The 19,089-nt window shown below is 39.1% G+C and overlaps 1 protein-coding gene across 7 annotated transcripts in view; it reads left to right on the top strand.

Annotated features, from left to right (window-relative positions):
- Positions 1 to 19,089, top strand: part of USP40 (ubiquitin specific peptidase 40) — a 76,800-nt gene that overhangs the window by 14,937 nt on the left and 42,774 nt on the right. For 6 of the 7 annotated variants that reach the window (XM_059393751.1, XM_059393750.1, XM_059393752.1 and 3 more), the window contains 4 exons: positions 134 to 262; positions 6,356 to 6,454; positions 8,093 to 8,200; positions 16,340 to 16,640. In XM_059393751.1, the coding sequence (XP_059249734.1) occupies positions 134 to 262; positions 6,356 to 6,454; positions 8,093 to 8,200; positions 16,340 to 16,640 (637 nt within the window). Of the gene's footprint in view, positions 1 to 133; positions 263 to 6,355; positions 6,455 to 8,092; positions 8,201 to 16,339; positions 16,641 to 19,089 lie in introns of those variants that run through there. The other variant, XM_059393756.1, reaches the window with a different exon arrangement.

The following is a 19,089-nucleotide window of genomic DNA, read 5'->3' as shown; positions in this document are numbered from 1 at the left end:
CAAATTTACATAAATTACCCCTAAATAACAATAATAAACAGGTTTCTTATTTAAAAATAGAAAGAAATTCTCTTTGGTCATGTGTCTTCCCATTTTATGCAAACTAACATTGTTTATGCTCTGTTTCTTGTAGAGTGACTCGGATGACTTGGAGTATGTCTATGACCTCTTCTCGGTTATTATACATAAAGGTGGTTGCTATGGAGGACATTACCACGTCTATATTAAAGATGTCGATCATCTGGGAAACTGGCAATTTCAAGTAAGCATAGAAATTAGTTCTAGTCTTACTGTTTTGGTGAGGATCATCTTTTGCCACTTACATATATTTGCCCTTGGAAATGTTTCTAGGCATGGGAAGTTAATATAGTTAGAAGTTTTAAATTTTTATTTATAAAAAGTTTCATACTGGGGCGCCTGGGTTGCTCAGTGGGTTAAGCTGCTGCCTTCAGCTCGGGTCATGATCTCAGGGTCCTGGGATCGGGTCCCACATCGGGCTCTCTGCTTGGCAGGGAGCCTGCTTCCCTCTCTCTTTCTATCTGCCTGCCTCTCTGTCTACTTGTGATCTCTGTCTGTCAAATAAACAAATAAAATCTTAAAAAAAAAAAAAAGTTTCATACTTAAAGAAAAATAATCAGCATCATAGAAACACCTATAGATCCTCTTCACCTGCGTCCCTCAGTTGTTAACAATTTGTCAGATTTGTGCAAACACACATAGTTAACATTATGAGTGCTGACCCATCTGAAATTAGGTGCCTTTACCCCTAAATACTCCGTGTTTGTCTCCTGAGAATGAGGGTGTTCCCTTACATAAGGATCAAAATCCGAAGCTTGCGCATTGAAGCGATAGTGCTCTCTAATGAAGAGTTCACATTCAGATTCCACCAGTTGTCTCATCCAGACCCTTTACAGCATTTTCTTCCCCAATGTAGTGTCAAATTCAGAGTCCTGCATTATATTTAGTTAGTGTATCTCTTGGGTCTCCTATAATCAATAGCTTTTCCCAGCTTCTCTGCCTCTTATGACACCAGCCAAAGATGATAAAGATTTTCCTCCTATAATGTCTTCCAAAAGTTTTATAGTTTTGCCTTTTACATTTAAAACTTCTTAGTCCTTCTGGAATGGTTTCCTATGAATGGTGTGTGATTTTTTTTTTTTTTTTAACCCAGTTGACCATTACCGTTTATTGAATAATGCATTCTTTCCCCACCAATCGACAGTGTCAGTTGTGTTATATCAATTGTTTGTTTATGTATGAGTCCTTTGGGGCCCCTCTGTTCTGTTCCATTGTTCTTTTTTGTATTCCTAGGCCAGTAGTAACACTGTTAATTTCGGTAGCATTATAATGAGTTGTGGTATCTGGTAGGGCAGGTGTCCCTGTGTCGTGTCATTCTTCAGTAGTGTCTTGGCCTTTTATTCCTTTGTGACCATTTCTAGGATCAGCTTATCAGTAGCCACACATACACAACACCCATTCTCAGCAGTAGTAGAGTTTTGAACCAGCATGTATAAGTCAGATATATCTTTCCATATTTTAGAGCTTCTTATTTAAAAAGTTTTGTAATTTTCTTAAGAATTTGCAGATGTCCTGAGGGAAAGTGCCTCCTGGAAGTCTAGTTCCGATTATTTGCAATGGGAAGAATCAAAGTGTGTTACACACCAAGCCTGAACTTGCAACCAGTTTTCTAACAAGTACCTAAAACACACTGAAATGTCCATAAGTTAAACACCATCGTGATAGGATGTAGAATGCTTATGACATCTTCCCGATTATCAGACAGGTGGTGGTGTTAACCAGTAGTTGTACCACATATAATAATACAGCTTCTCGGGGTGACAACAGTGCTCTGGGGGCACATTCTCTTTGATGGCGTTGTTGGCTTTTCAGAACATCCGTCTGCATTTCTCATGCTCCATCTATTGTACTTAGATATTAGAAAAAGTATTTGGATGTTTAAAAGTCAAACTTTTTGCTTGATACTTACCAGGAAGGTGTTCTGTGGGGCCGTGTCTCAACTTTGTATTTTCTAGACTCCGTGTAGTAGTGTTTGAAATGCAGTTACCATTGGTTTGTTGACTTTATAAACCAGCCATCTTGCTAAACCGTCTTAGTTTCAGACAACTTTGGAGAAATGCTGCTTTGTTTCGCCCTTTCCAGTCCTTTACCTTCCATTTTGTTTGGCCGAGAACATCATACAAGCATCTCTCCCAAATGCTTGTGCCACGGTTTGCCAAGACGCTGGTTTCTGGGACACATTCCCAGTCAGACAAAGGGAAGGTTTCCTCCCTCGTCTAGTCTAATTCAGCTCTCAAGGTCCCTGTGCTTAGTTCGAGCAGATTCCCATCATGCCGCCTGTCTTCACTACTTTGCAGCACTTTTAGAGGTGCTGAGATTTAGTGTCAGTCTTTGATGCTTAAATATTCATTTGCAGTTTCACTTTCAAGTCTGTGGTGGAGGTCACGCACAGAGGTAGCCTTGTACAGAGGTCAGGTCTCGTGTCTCAAGCGGTGATTCTCTCTTCATGTCTCCGTTCTGGGTTGTGCTTCCTGGGACGGATCTGCACTTGTTCACTTCCTCAGAATCACTCTGCTCTTTGCTGGCATCGTCAGGCTGCCCTTCTGGGTCTGCAGTGTGACTCGAGAGGGCAGACAGGTTCTCTGTCATTTGGTTTTGCTCTCCACGCTGCTCCTCTGTTCCTGAAGCTTTGTTACATTAGAGCAATCAGAAGATTGCTTTCCATTTGCGCTTAGTATATTTCCTTCTTCATGCCTCCTGTGAAGCATCCCATATGTCCAGTTGTTCTCCTTATTCCGTTCTTCCAGGATCACTGCTTTTTCATCCAGAGCTCTATGGTGCTCAAATAATGAGTAGCGCTTTAAGAATTTCAACTTCAGGGGTACCTAGGTGGCTCATGGGTTAAGCCTCTACCTTCGGCTCAGGTCATGATCTCAGAGTCCCGCGATCGAGCCCCACATCGGGCTCTCTGCTCAGCAGTGAGTCTGCTTCCCCCCTTTTCTTTCTGCCTGCCTCTCTGCCTACTTGTGATCTCTGTCTGTCAAATAAGTAAATAAAACCTTCAAAAAAAAAAAAAAGAATTTCAACTTGAGTACGTATACCTGCTAGGCCCTGCTTGTCTTTCTATTACCATTATCCTGGGAGATTGCTTGTGCCCAGAGATGTAGAATTCCATATATTCTAATCACAGCCTGGTATTGTTCCTTCTGCTTACAGTTTGGCAGTTTCTTCTTTCCTTTCAAGGAGCTGTTCCCTGCATTCATGGAGTTTTTTAGTAGGTACCGTCTGCAAAGAAATAACTTTCATGACCCATCGGACGTAATTTTTCCTGGTTTTAAGGCAACATTTCAGGGGTGCCTGGCTGGCTCAAGCAGTAGAACATACGACTCCTCATCTTGGGGTCATGAGTTTGAGCCCCATGTTGGGTGTAGAGTTTACTTTAAAAAAAAAAAAATTTTTTTTTAATGCGACATTTCTGTCTCCCTTAGTACTATCTAGAAGATGCTCCCTTTCTTCTAGTATGGACACCATTTCCTATTCAAAATGTGACTCGAGATCTGGCTGCGAAAAGGAGCCTGATTTTTGCTTTCTGCTTCTTTAGAGACCTTTTGCTTCATTGATGGTTGACTGACATTATCTTGCACTTTTGAGGGAGTGGGTCAGAGAAGGCTTCACAACGGCTCCCAGTAGGCAGCCCTGAACTAGTCCTACTGTCCCAACAAGGCCAGGGTTGGACACCGGCAAAGCGGAGGAGGACTGGGCCTTGCCTGTTTGTCACCTGCAGTAGTGTGTCAAATAGGGGGCAGTGCTGGCCTGCCTCTCCCCTTCTGCCATTTTTACATCTTTTTTTCCTTAATGACATCTTTAAACTTATTAAACATGCTATTTCATTGGTCTGCTAATTGCAGTCTGATTAGATATCTGCTAAGTCTACTTCCTTGTGATTTTACTATTTTAGACTGTAGCCTGGGATGGTTGGTTTTTTAAGAATGTGATTTACTGGAGTAATTTGAGGACTGAGTTGAAAGCGCCTTCCTCTGAAAAGGTGTTTGTCTCTCCCACATGCCTGGGGTCACTCCAACCCTTAACTTTAAAATCACATCCTGACTTAGTGGTTTTAGAGCCATACAGCTAGTGTGAATTTGGACCACAAACTCCTATGGGGACCTACTTGTGAGTACAAATCGTTACAGATGTTTTTCTACCTTCATCTCTAGTATCAAGGTCAAACCAAGCCAGTTCCTTGTTGTCCTTTATTGTGGGGTGAATTTTTTCTAGGTCGTGTTTGTACTGAGAAAGTAGGTAGCTCTTTTTTTCTAGCTGTCTGCTGAAGTTTATCTTTGTAATATAATTAAAAATTATATACTTGGGGTGCTTGGGGTTACTAAGTCAGTTAAGTGTCCGACTCGTGATTTCAGCTCAGGTTGTGATGTCATGGGTTATGAGGTTGAGAGTCAGGCTCTGTGCTCAGCCGGGAATCTGCTTGAGATTGTCTCTCCCCATCTCCCTCTGCCCCTCTCCACCTGCTCATGTGTACTCTCACTCTCTCTCTCTGTCTCAAATAAATAAATCTTTAAAAGAAGGAAAGAGAGGGGGAGAAGAAAGAGAGGGAGGGAGGAAGGAAAAGCATATATTTGGTCTTTGTCCCAGGTTCCTGGAATAGAGGTCCTTGAAATTGCATGAGCGATAGGCATGCGTTTTGTTGTTCATAATGAACCCCTTTCAACCGCACCTGAGTTCATGCTAATGTGATGACTCTTGGTGGGGCCTAGACATCTTCAGACTGAAGGCTTGTCACCAGAGCAAACAACCACATGAATAGAGTGTTTGTGTTTTTAGCCCCAGCTCCTGATCTGTGGAGGGAAGATGGGCTGATGATTGAGTTCTGTCAATCAGTCATGCCTGCATGTTGAAACTTTGATTAAAACTCTAAAGCAAGGGGTGCCTCGGTGGCTCAGTCAGTTAAGCATCTGCCTTCAGCTCAGGTCACGTTCTCAGGGTCGTAGGATTGAGCCCCATGTCAGACTCCCTGCTTAGCAAGGGAATCTGCTTCTCCCTCTGCCTCTCCTGCTCTCTCTGAGTTCCCTCTCTGTCAAATAAACAAACAAAATCTATTTTAAAACCCACGACAACAACTCTGAAGCCAGGACAGTAAGGGAGCTTCTGGACTGGTGAACATATCCACAGGGGGGTGGCCGCCCCTACCCTGTAGAGGAACCGAGACCCTCAGGACCCTTCTAGCCCTATGTGCTTCGCCATCTGGCTGTTCATTTGTATCCTTTGTACTAAACTATAGTCCTGTGTATAAGGTCCTGGGTCTGTGAGCCGTTCCAGGAAATTATTAAACCTGAAGTGGGGATTGTAGGAACCCTAGAATTTGTAATCAGCCCAGCAGAAGTGCAGGTGGCCTGGGACCCCACTTGTGGCTGTTGTCTGAAGTGGGGGCAGTCTTGCAGGACTGCGTGAAGTTAGTATCAGAACTGACCTGAATTGTGACCCCTAGATGGTGTCAGAGGATCGGAGAACTGGTTGTTTGGAACACCAATCATTCGGCTCCGTACTTTGGAGGGTCCTTAGGCTTTGTCTCCCAGACCTCATCCTGTAAGAGCTGGGACAGCTGCAGGCCTCAACTCTGGATTTCCTCCCAGTTCCCATTTCACTTGTTCTCTGAGGATTTCCCTGATACTCTTGCTAATTCAGTGTGTGTTTTAAAAAGATGCCTTTGTTTTGTTGTGTTTGCTTATGCAGCATTTTTAGTAATCATTCAGTAGGATGGTTATAGTTAGTCTACCATTTTATTTTGCTGTTTCTTTATTATTTTTGTCTCGTGTCATTAGGTCTCTTCGTATTTATGGTTTTAAGTCAAATGAAAATACTTTGGCAAGATGGCATGTATTAGAAAATCAATGGAAAAAAATACCTTGTTTGGACATGTTCTCGAATAACTTCATAGAGTGAGGTGCAAAGTTTGGACGATCAGGAAATAGAAGCGAGTGCTAGTAGGCTGCACTCGCCAGTGACACACAACATGTCAGGATTTGTAAGGTGCAGCTGAAGTGGTGTCTCCCGGGAACCTGTGGAGACCTGCCACATGTGTGTTGTGCTGGGAGTTTATCTGCAGTCCCGCTCACAGATAATGCCAGAGAGGTTAAGTAACGTGGCCAGGTTTAGCCAACCAGAGCTGGAAATCAAAGCCCGGTCTGCTGGATTCCAAGGTCTACCTAAGTTATTCCAATATTTTTATCATCATTTTTCCATCTTGAAACTTCACAGCACAAACATTTCTATTTTGTTAATTACCTCTTAAGCAACAAATTTTTATTGCTTTCCTTTCTAGGAGGAAGAGAGCAAACCAGTTTTGAGTTTCAAAGATCTCCAGAATGAAGAAGAGATTGATGATGATCCACTGATAATTCTGAAAGCAATCTTACTACAGGTAGAGAGAGAGTTTAAGTTACATGTGTGTGTGTGTGTATTTCAGATATGCACACATACATGCTCATGCTAGAACTGCTACTGGTACTAGTCAGAGTCTTATTCCTTTGGGGCTTCCTCTGTATCTGTTGTTATAGTTTATTTTTTAGAGACTTTCTGGTTATAAAAAATTCATATTTGTGGCAGAAAATTTGAGGGAAAAAACCTAGGAAATGTGTGAAAAGTATAAAATATATACAAGTATAATTAAACCAAGTACCCAATAATTGTAACACTTTGATGTGTATTCTTTGCGTTCTGTCTTCTCTCTGTTTATATACATATATTGGTATTGGGGTATAGGATTTGGGGTATTACTGTTCTTTTAAATAGAATTGGGATTTACCGTATGTATTGTTTGGGAATTTGCCATCTTCCTGTGTTAGCCTTCTCCTCTCTGTAGTTCCTGAGGTTATGTCTCCCTTTTCATTCCTAATATTGATACACCAGTAATGCCTCCACTATATGGCTTTTTAACATTTGCTTAGCACTGTGTTGTACAGGTGGTAAGTTCCTTGCATGGGTTTATCCATTCTTACAAAGACTTTTTCTGAAGTCTTTACCATGGACCCACGCTGCGTCCTTTAACCACCTTGTTCTGCGGCCGCTGTATCAGTCTGCTGAGGCTGCCATAACAAAGGGCCCCAGACCGGAGGGCTTAAACAGCCGTCATTTACCTTCTCCCGGTCATGGACGCCAGGAGTCCAAGGTCAGGGGGCCAGAGGTTGGTTCTCTCCTAAGGCTTCCATGGCTGGCGCATGGCCACCTCCTTGTTGTGGGTTCACATGGTCTTTCCTCTGTGCCTGGGCACCCTGCAAACCTCTGTGAGTCCATATTTCTTCTTCATATAAGGACATCAGGCAGATTGGCCTAGGACCCACCTTAATGACCTTATTTTTCTCTAAAAACCGTATCCAAATAAAGTCAGAGTTGAAATCTTGAAGGTTAAGGAGTCAGCATATGAATTGGCCAGGGTGGTGGGGGGTTGGACACATTTCAGCCCCAAACAGTCACTTCTTACTAGCTTTTAGAACTTTTTGGGGGGGGGACATTCAGAAGAGATCTTGATAATCCTTTTTTGCACTTAAATATTTCTTATAAAATTCCCACAAAGTAGCAGGAATTTACTCAATCTTAGAATACTCTTTGGATGTTCTTTAAGTGTTTAAACTTGAGGTGCCTGGGCGACTCAGTTGAGTGTTCAGGTCAGGCCATGATCTTAGGGTTGTGAGATCAAGCCCTACATCAGGCTCTTCCCTCAGCAGAGAGTCTGCTTAGGATTCTTTCTCTCCCTCTGCCCCTCCTCCCACTCCTGTGTGTGCATGTGCATTCTCACTCTCTCTCTAAAATAAGTAAGTAAATCCTTAAAAATAAGTAAATGTGTAAACTTTGGTGTAGGAAAGCACAATTCAAGTTTTCTAAACCGAGGCTTAATCTACTTCTTTAAAAAAATTTTATTTTGCAACAGTTATGGCTAATCCACTTACATGTTCGCTGTCTTAGGCACATGTAATTAGATAGAATTCTGTTGGTGCCTTTGAACTCATAAATGTTAGTTACATCTTACCACATTTTCTTAAATGATTGTTTCTTTCAAAAGGAGGAGAATAATGTAATTCCTGTTGATCAGCTGGGCCAGAAACTCTTGAAAAAGACAGGAATGTCTTGGAACAAGAAGTACAGAAGACAGTATGGACCACTGCGAAAGGTAATAGATGACATCCATATGGGAGGTCCCATACCAGGAAATTATATTATGATCCCTTTGCAACGAAACTTTAGGTGAAGATGAAATCAGTATTTTTATTTAATGGTTAAAGTTCAGTTGAGTTCTTTATTAAATGTTAAGTTATTGAGTAATTTATTATAGAATCAAGAAGTAAGCAGAAAAAGAAGAGGGGAAAGCCTTTTAATGCAATAGCAAGAAATGTCATGAAGTTCATACCCTGAAGCTCATCATTTATTTACAGAAATGTCTTAGGGTGTTCCCACAGTTTTCCCTTGATCTTTCTTTTACACATAATCCTGTTAATCTTGGTGATCAGTTTTCCTAGGCTGTGAGAGAGATTAGAAGCAAAAACTGAACACAAGTGAAACCACTCGACTGAAAAAACACACAGCAACACTTAGTAAACATTTTGGAGCTATTCCTTATAGAAGCAAGGGGCTTACATACTTCAGTAAGTGTTTAAGTGCATCTTTAAATTAGACCACACTGCAGAAGTGTATGTTGGCTTAATGACTCTGAGTCCATAGCATAGGTTTTAAGGTTTTCATTTAAAATGATTGGGTCTGGCACCTGGGATGGCTCAGTTGGTTAAGCGACTGCCTTCAGCTCAGGTCATGATCCTGAATGGATGGATCCCGGGATCGAGTCCCACATCATGCTCCCTGCTCAGCAGGGAGTCTGCTTCTCCCTCTGACCCTCTCCCCTCTCATGCTCTCTTTTTCTCTCTCAAGTAAATAAATAAAATGATTGGGTCGCTGTCTCGGTGTTTTACTCTTAAGTGTGATATTAGCTCTGCAGGTTCTTTAAAAATGCAAATATCCTTTATAAGTTTGAGAGAGTTAGCTTTTTTTTCAATCATTGACTGATAGTTTGATCTTGAATAGAGGTTGGATTTTATCAAATGCTGACTTTTTTTTTATATACCATGTATTCTGTTAATGTGAATTCCATTGACCTTTTTAATGTTGAGCAAAGCTTATATTTCTGAGATAAATCCCACTTGGTCATGAGCTTTTCCTGTATTGCTGCATTCATTTGGCTCATTCATATAGGATTTTTGCTTCTCCATTTATGAGAGATATTAGTCTTTGGTTTTCTTTTTTTGTAGTGTCTGTCAGATTTTAGTGTTAGGGTCATATAGGACTCACATGTCAGGAAACACTCCTTTATATTCTTGGAAAGAATTCTCTAAGACTGATTTTTTTTTTTTTAAAGATTTTATTTATTTATTTGATAGAGAGAAATCACAAGTAGACGGAGAGGCAGGCAGAGAGAGAGAGGGAAGCAGGCTCCCTGCCAAGCAGAGAGCCCGATGCGGGACTCGATCCCAGGACCCTGAGATCATGACCTGAGCCGAAGGCAGCGGCTTAACCCACTGAGCCACCCAGGCGCCCCAGAGACTGATTTTTTTTTATTAAATGTTTGATGAAGCTGTTGAGACCTGAAAATTTTTTTATTTGATGCCAGTGTAATTAACATAGTGTTACTAGTTTCAGTTGTACAGTATAGGGACTCAGCAGTACCATATGTCCATAGCGTTCATCATGGTAAGTGTCCTCCTAATCCCCTTCACCCATTTCCCCCATCCTGCCCACCTCCCCCCTAGTAACCATTAGTTTGTTCTCTCTAGTTAAGAGTCTGTTTCTTGGTTTGTCTCTCTTTTTTTCCCCTTTGTTTGTTTAGTTTCTTAAGTTCCACAAACGAGTGAAATCGTGGTATTTGTCCTTCTCTGGTGGCTTCTCTTACCATAATACACAGCAACTCCATCCATATTGTTGCAAATGATAAGATTTCGTTTTTGTTTTTAATTGGCTGAATAATACCCATTGTATGTAAATACCACACCTTTATCCATTCATGTGTCCATGGACTCGTGGGCTGCTTCCATACCTTGGCATTGTAAATAATGCTGCAGTAAACGTAGGGGTGCATATATCCCTGCTAATAAGTGTTTTTGTGTTCTTTAGGTAAATATTGTAGTGCGATTACTGGATCATAGGGTAGTTCTGTTTTTAACTTTTTGAGGACTCTCCATATCGTTTCCACAGTGGCTGTGCAGTTCTTGCCAGCACCTGTTATTTCTTGTGGTTTTGATTTTAGCCATTCTGACAAGTGTGAGGTGATGTCTCATTGTACTTTTGATTTGCATTTCCCTGGTGATGAGTGACGGTGAGCATCTTTTCATGTGTTTGTTGGCCATCTGAATGTCTTCTTTGGGGAAAATGTCCGTTCATGTCTTCTGTCCATTTTATGATTGGAATATTTGATTTTTTTGGTGTTGCATTGTATAGTTTTTGGTATATTTTGGATACTAAACCTTTATCAGATATGTCATTTGCAAATATCTTCTCCCATTCAGTAGGTTGCCTTTTAGTTTTGTTGGCATTTTATTTCGAGGTGGTCCCAGTAGTTTATTTTTGGTTGTTTCCCTTCCCTCAGGAGACCTATCTAAAAGGATGTTGCTACGATTGATGTCAGAGAACTTACTGTGCTTGTGCTGTCTACTAGGATTTTAATGATTTCAGGTCCTTAATCCATTTTGAGCTTATTTTTGTGTATGGTCTAAGAAAGCGGTCCAGTTTCATTCTTTTGCATGTCACTGCGCAGTTTTCCTAGAACTTAACTTGTTTTAGAGACTTTCTTCCATTGGATATTCTTGCCTCCTTTTTCAAAGATTAATTGACCACGTAATTGTGGATTTATTTATTTGTGGGCTTCCTATTGCATTGAGACCTGATTTTATTTTTTTTTTTTTTTTTTTTTTTGCGGTAAGATTTTGTAATTATAGTTTAAATTTCTTTGCTTGTAGTGTTATTTAGATTTTCTGTTCTGGCAATATTTTGGAAAATTGTGTTTTTTAAGGAATTTGTTCTCTGACATTATCTATAATATCAGATTTATTGGCATAAAGTTATTCACAGTATCCCATATTCTCTGTAGTATCTGAAGTTATTTCTTCTTTTTCATTTGTAATATTAGTAATTTGTATTTTCTCACTTTTTTTCATCAGTCTTGCTTGGGGTTTATCAAGTTTATTAAACTTCTTAAAAAACAAATTTTTGCCTCTGTTGATTTTCTCTACTGTTCATCTGTTTTCTATCTCATTGATTTCTGCTCTTATTTTTAATTATTTCCTTCCTTTTTCTTCTGGGATCTCATAAGATCAACTTTTTGCCAGCATGGTATCTCAGTTGTTTTTAAACCTTCCTTTTAATACAAGCTTTTAAAGCTATAAATTTCTTTTTAAGGGCTAATTTAACTGCAAACAAATCTGACCTGTTTTCATTATCATTCCATTCAAAATATTTTGTAATTTCCCTCATGATTTTTGGGGGAACTGTGTTGCTTAATTTCCACATATTTGGGATTTCTTTCTATATTTTTGTTTTATCTATAGGTTGATTCCTAGTTAATTCCATTGTACCTGAGAACATACTCTCCATGATTTTAGTTCTTTTGAATTTATTGAGACTTGGTTCACACTTCAGAATATGCTCTGTGTTGCTAAAAGTTCTGTAATAACCAGAAAAGTTATTTTCTGCACTTATTGGGTATATTGTTTTATAAATGTCAATTATGTCAAATTGGTTAATAGCATTTCTTTTCTGTCCTTACTAATTTTTCTGTCTTTGGGTTTTATCAGTTACTGAGGGGTTTAAATCTCTAACCTTAATTGTGGATTTGTCCCTTACTCCTTTTACTTTGGAAAGATTCACTTCATGTACCATGAAGTTATATTATTAGATACACACACATTTTAGATTTTTATGGCCTCCTGATGTACATTGCCCTTCCTTTATTCCTTGCCTTAAAATTTACCTCATCTGGTATTAATGTAACCCTGCAAGCCATTTTATACAAGTGTGTTTCTTGCAAACAGTATGAAGTTAGTTCCTATTTGCATGGTTGTGATTTTTAAGTAATTTGTTCTTTTATTTAAAGTAAAATTTGGGGCGCCTGGATGGCTCAGTGGGTTAAAGTCTCTGCCTTTGGCTGGGGTCATGATCCCAGGGTCCTGGGATTGAGCCTCACATCAGGCTCTCTGCTCAGCAGGGAGCCTGCTTCCTCCTCTCTCTCTCTCTCTCTCTCTGCCTGATTGTGATCTCTGTCTGTCAAATAAACAAATAAAATCTTTAAAAAAAAAAAATAAAGTAAAATTTGTTGGGGCGCCTGGGTGGCTCAGTTGGTTAAGTGTCTACCTTCAGCTCCAGTCATGATCCCAGGGTTCTGGGATTGAGCCCTGCATCAGTCTCCCTGCTCAGCTGGGAGTCTGTTTCTCTGCCCCTCCCCTGGCTCATACTCTCTCCTCTCTCTCTGTCTCTCTCTAAATAAATAACATCTTTTTTAAAAAAAAATAGCATAAATTTGTTTGCAATACCACCATATTATCCTTGTAAGGCCCATTGGAGCAGATGTTAAGTTCCCTGTTTCATTTCTGCTATTGATCATTTCTGCATTTTAGCTTTCTTTTCCATCAATCTTGCCTTGGGGTTTATCTATTAAACTCTTCAAAAAAGCAGCTTTGTATTTGTTGATCTTCTCTACCTTTCTCTATTTGTTCATCTGTTTTCTATCAGATGACAGTTTGATAGTTTCTTTTAATGAGAATGTTCGGTTCACTTGGTTTTAATGCAGCAACGAATATGGTTGAGTTAAACTCACCGTTGAGGTATTTGGTGTTTATCCGCCCCTCTGTTTTTGCTCTTTCATTCTTCCTCACCCTTTAGGTGACTCAAGTGGTTTTCAGTCTTTCTACTTTATCTCCTCTGTTGGCTAATATATTGCTTTATTTCTTTAATATTTTTATTCTAGGGATTATACTGTACATAAACCAATATTACCAACTACAAATTAATAGTATACCATTTCCTGAACAGTGTAAGTAAGATGCTTACAGTCGTATAACTACGTTTCCCCACTCCCATCCTGTCTGCTGTTGCCTTTTATTGTACCATTAAGTGTAAATTCTACTCTGTGTTACTTATTTTTATTAATACTATTTTTTGCTTCAAACACTTAGGCAACTTTTAAAGAAACTAGTGAAAAAATAGTGTTTTATATTTATCCATTCTGGTATTTGCTGCTGCTTTTTGCACATTCAGCTGGGCATCTGGTATCATTTTGATTTTGATTGAAATCTTTGTTTTGCCTTCAGTTTTTTAAAGGTTGTTTTTGCTGGATATTAAATTCTAGTGTAATAATTTCCATTTTTTCCTTTCAGCACCTTAAAGATGTCATTCCATTATGTTTTGGCTACCATTATTTTGGCTCAGAAGGCTAGTGTCACTTGAACAAGATGTATCTTTGTCTCTGCCTGCTTTTAAGATTCTTTTTCTTTTTTCTTTGTTTTTTAGCAGCTTGACAATACTGTGTCTCAGTGTGGTACTCTTTATGTTTATTTGCTTTATATTTGCTAAGTTTTTTGTCTGTAGCTTGACGTCTTTCTTCAGTTTTGACCGTTATATTTCCAATTTGGTTTTCTGCCCCTCATTTCTTCTCCTTCCAGGACTATAGTTACATGTAGATTAGACCATTCAGGATTTCCTCACAGATCTTAAGTAACTGAGATTTTTTTCTTTTTCTAATTTTTACCTTCCTTCAGCTTGGTTGATTTACATTGCACCATCTTCAAGTTCATTGGTTCTTGGTTCTTTCTTTGGCTGTATCCAGTCTTCCATTAAGCCCAGCTAGTGAACTTTTCATTTAGATATTGTGGTTGCCAGCTTTGGAATTTCCAGTTATCTCTAATTGAGAGTATCCCATTTCTCCACTGAAATTCCCTATCTGAACCCAGTCTGTTCATCCTTTCCTATAGATTAATTTTTGAAGATACTATTAGCTTTATTAAGTCATATAAATTAAATATTTTAATAACTGTTTACTGTCATAATATCTGGATTATATCTGGGGCTCTTTCTGTTAACTTTATCTCCCTTATGAATTGACTGTATCCTCTCTTGAATATTGAATCACACTGTCCTGTTTCTGTGTCATTTAATCTTATATTGCCTACTGGACACAGTGGATTATACGGTGGTTCTTTTTTTTTTTTTTTTTTTAATGGTTGTTCTTTAAAGAGTTTTGCATCATGCTCTAACAGGTTATTGAATCCTTGATCCAATGGAAGCTTCATTTTGGGCTTTGTAGGGTGAATCTGCTGCAGTTTAGCTCTTAGTCCCGTGGGAAATGCATGGTTCTTCCTTTGAAGGCAGAGTTTAGCAAACAGTGGCCTGAGGGCAAATATGACCTGCTGCCCCTGAGCTGAGAACTATCTTCACACTTTTAAGTGGTTATTTTTTTAAAGTTATGTATGTACCTACCTCAAGTTTGCCTTTTATCTGGCGCTTTACAAGCGTACCAGCTCTTGCCCTACGGCACGGCCCTTCTAGGACTTCAATAGAAAGCCTCAGGTATTTGTCATGTCTCTATCTTGTCAGAACTTCAATTCTGTGTTCTGTCTATCCAGAAATCTCTGCTAAAATCTTTGCACATCTACCCAGAAATCTCTGCTAAAATCTCTGTTCCAGTTGTGACTCCACCAGCTGTTGCTTTTTGTGGGGTTTCTTGTGTCTTGGGCCATCCATGCTCCAATCAGGAGTCAGCCAAGGATTTGAGGGGGATTTGGTATAGATTCTAGGCTCTTTAATGCAACTCTTTGTCTTTTGCTTTATAGCCTCTCTGGCATTTTCAAATTCTGTTTCCTCAGCTCAGTAAGACTCCTGCCCTTTGCTTGAACTCTCCCACCATGCACTGCTATAAAGTGGGAACCAGTGGCTTCATGTAAAACTCAGCTAGTTTTGAAGGATTATGTCCCCTCTGCTTAAGCCTGTTTCTGGTTATTCTCCAAACACTTGTTTTCATTATTTTGTCTGGAGTTTATCCTTTCTTATCAGAAAAGGTAGACCAGTAAAAGTTCTCTGCCATTATTGGATCAGACTCTGCTGAAGCTTGAGGCTAAAAAGAATTAATTCTCACTTCTCAAACGAAGGAAAAAAATGGCTACTCTCTGATTATCACTATTTGATTGTACCTTAAAAATTAGCCGCAACACTGTTTTACCATCTTCTATACACAGTATTAGCAATATTGTCTTTGGGTCATAGACCTGTTTCCATCCGTCTGTGATAAAACAATACTTTGATTAGAGTGTTGGTACTACTATACATTATTTCCATCCAAGTGGAAAATCAGAAAGTCACCTTTCCATATTGATTGATGGGCTAAGCAGATGTTGCACATGCCTCCCGAATGGTTTCCTGTATAAAGTGAGTTCAAGCTGAGAAAAGAGGAGACGTAAGGCTACAGGAGTCAGGGAGTGAGAGAAGAGTAGAGATGGAAAGTGGGGGTAGGCAATGAGGAAAGGTGTTTTTTTCTTCCTAATCCTTTAGCTAGAACTTGAGTAATAGCCTTTGAGATTAAGACCTAAGCTTTCTGCGCTTTGGTTTCCTGAGCTAACCTGTCCGCTTCCTTTAGTTCCTTCTGAAATAAACATTTGGTCTAGTTAATGTTACGTGACAGTGTAGGCTTATAATTATGACTTCATTCCAACAGAGTTTGTCTGAGTCACTAGTTTTAAAATTCTCTTCTGTAGTGCTTCACTGTGGGATTGCCTTTGTGCTTCGTTTAGATTGTTTTAAACATCTCAGAAGTGTTTGTTCTACCTAATCTGCTTTAGTAAAGTACTTTTTTTTTTTTTTAAAGATTTTTATTTATTTATTTATTACAAGAAGGCAGAGGGGCAGGCAGAGAGAAAGAGGAGGAAGCAGGCTCCCTGGGATCATGACCTGAGCCGAAGTCAGAAGCTTATCCCACTGAGCCACCCAGGTGCCCCAGTAAAGTACTTTTTAAGAATGGTGTTACTGAAGCAGAAGTAACCTATGTTTTAGATTGTGGCATGGCAGCTTCCTCCCTTGATGTGACTGTTGAACAGAGAGAACCCTGATTTTTATTAAATGTTTTAATCATGACTCAGATGGATTTTTTTTTCCCTCTCAGCTGTCTAGTGCAAAAATAAAGTTCAAAATCTAGTCACAGAAAGGAAGATGTAGTTTTTTTATTTGTGTCCAATTAAAAAAAATTTTTTCATTAACCTAGTACTTGTTTTTTGTCTCCATATAGTTCTTAAAGCTTCATTCCCAGATATTTCTACTCAGTTCAGATGAAAGTACAGTCAGTCTATTGAAGAATGGTTTTCTCCAGGCTGAGTCTGATTTCCAAAGGAATGATCAACACATTTTCAAGACATTTACTTCAGAATCCCCAGGATTAAATGATCAAACCTCCTGTCCTCACTGGTTTGATATAAATGATTCCAAAGTCCAACCAATCAAGGAAAAAGATATTGAACGGCAGTTTCAGGGTAAAGAAAGTGCCTACATGTTGTTTTATCGGAAATCCCAGTTGCAGAGACCCCCAGAAGGTATGGAAAGAGAAGTGTTCCTATTTGTTCAAGTTGTTGATGTTAGAAGATAAATATTGAATGCTATTTTAATTTTTACCCTTTTAAAGAGAAAGTGTGCTCTTGGAACATTTTTAAATATTTTCAGGCTAATAGTAAGAAATACATTATGCCAAAAGAAATCCAGCAATCTCTCATTTTATAATTATATACTTCTATTTTATTTTCCCCCTCTAATGATATGAGACCATAGTTAGTGTTCAGAATTAGTTTTTCTCGAACTGCGTGATGGTGTCTTGTTGGGTGGACCAACCTGCGTACAATTGCCCTATGCTTAGGTTTGGCTCTGTCATTTGGCCATGTGTTTATCGCCTTCAGGTTGTAAGTGGCCTTTTATTGCCCTCTTTTTTCCTTTCCTTCAAGGTAACTAATGTGTTTTATGAGCAGTTGAAATAAATTAAAAGCGTTCTTTGTTAAACCTTCTAACACAGCTCATAGCAGGGAGACTAGACACTGAGACCCTCAGTGATAAATTTTTTTTATTGAAACCACTGACATGAATCAGTATGTAAGACTTTGGTCACTTCCCAAAGTCTACTCAGAAGTAGAAAATCCTAAGAAGGGAAGTTCCTTAGATAGAGGGATATCTGTAGTTACAAATTAGGACACTGTTCTTAGAAAATGAGAATAGTAATCGTTTTTATAAAAAGTAAGAAGAGATAAGTTACTAATTTGCATGTGAGTCAAAGGAAATTAACTTTCTGGTTCTAAAACAGTTACATAATTATTCTGTTTAACGAGAAATTCTAGGCTTTATTTTTCTGACAGGGGAAGAATATAGCTGTGGCTCTGGTAAAAATATTCTGAAGCAAAATCCACAGTTACAGAAATATATATTAACACAAAAAGAATGAATTGGATTTTAGTATGCATTATGTTTTGGCTATGCACTGAATGGTTTTCCAGTTAGTTTAGGAAATGAATAAAGGTTTGGCAGAAATCTTGATGGACTTTTTGTGGGGATAAAGGGACAGAACTTGGCAAAGTGATTCTAAAATCCATCTAGAGAGGTGAACGTTCACCAAGACTGAAGAAGGACCTGCTGAAGGGCATTGATTCCATCAGTAAAATCTGCTTGTAGAGCTCCAGCAGCTAAGAGAGTGCAGTGCTCACACAGAGAGGGACACGGCGCTTGCGTAGAGCCAGCCCAGAAATCCACCCAGGTCTTTCGAAGATTTTAATCCGTGGTAAGGTGACTTTTCAGATGAACAGGAGGAGAGGGAATTACTCAAGATGCAGAGGGGGGAAGCTGGTTAGCAGCCAGTCACTTGAATTAACAGTCCGTGTAATCAAGTGACTATAATCATTGCTTGAATGAAATTTGAGTTCCTTTAATGTGTATGTTAAAAGGAAACCTTAAAATGTATAAAATATATTTTCCAATATTAAGGTAGAGAAGACCTTTCTAAGCTTAAAAGCAAAGAAAGAAAAATTAAGGAAAAGTGTTATAAACCTTAAACAATAAAAAAGGCAAATGACAGGCCTAATGGGAAACAGCAAAATAAATTTATTTCCCATCTGCCAAGTGCTTTTACATATATTCCATTGTGCTTAGTAGAAAATTGGGAAAATGATATAAATAAGCAATGTACAAAGGAAGAAATAGGAACAACCAATAAACTGGAGGGAAAAAAAAAAAAAAGAATCGGGCACCTGGATGGTGCAGTCTGGCTAAACATCTGCTTTGGCTCAGGTCATAATCCTGGGGTCCTGGGATTGAGCCCTGCATGTGGCTCCCTGCTCTGCTTGTCCCTCTTTCTGTTCCCTTGGTCCCTGCTCATGGTTTCTCTCGAAAATAAATGAATGAATAAATAAATAAATAAATAAATAAATAAATAAAAAGAATCAACCCAAATCATAATTAAAAAATAGGAATTGACATTGGGGAGGGTATGTGCTATGGTGAGTGCTATGAAATGTGTAAGCCTGATGATTCACAGACCTGTACCCCTGGGGCAAATAATACATTAAATGTTCATTTAAAAACTAAATAAATAAAAAATAATTTTAAAAAACAGGAATTGAGGGGCGCCTGGGTGGCTCAGTGGGTTAAGCCGCTGCCTTCGGCTCAGGTCATGATCTCAGGGTCCTGGGATCGAGTCCCGCATCGGGCTCTCTGCTCAGCAGGGAGCCTGCTTCCCTCTCTCTCTCTCTCTGCCTGCCTCTCGGTCTACTTGTGATTTCTCTCTGTGGAATAAATAAATAAAAAAAAAAAAAAAAAAAAAAAAAAAACAGGAATTGAAACAGCAATGAGATGCCACTTTTTCCCTACCAAGTTAAATGTTTTTTGTTACTTGTTCTCAACAGTTGGCACTTCATCTACAGCTGGTAGGCATACACAGTCCTATAACCAGTTGATCATATGTACTTGAAAACCTTAAACCAGTAATTCTTCTGCAAATCTTTCTTG

The sequence above is a fragment of the Mustela nigripes genome, chromosome 3 (genome assembly GCF_022355385.1).
Source record: "Mustela nigripes isolate SB6536 chromosome 3, MUSNIG.SB6536, whole genome shotgun sequence".
In the NCBI taxonomy this organism is placed as follows: Eukaryota; Metazoa; Chordata; class Mammalia; order Carnivora; family Mustelidae; genus Mustela; species Mustela nigripes.
Note: the sequence above shows the minus strand (reverse complement) of the source record. Positions and strands in the feature narration are given on the sequence as shown.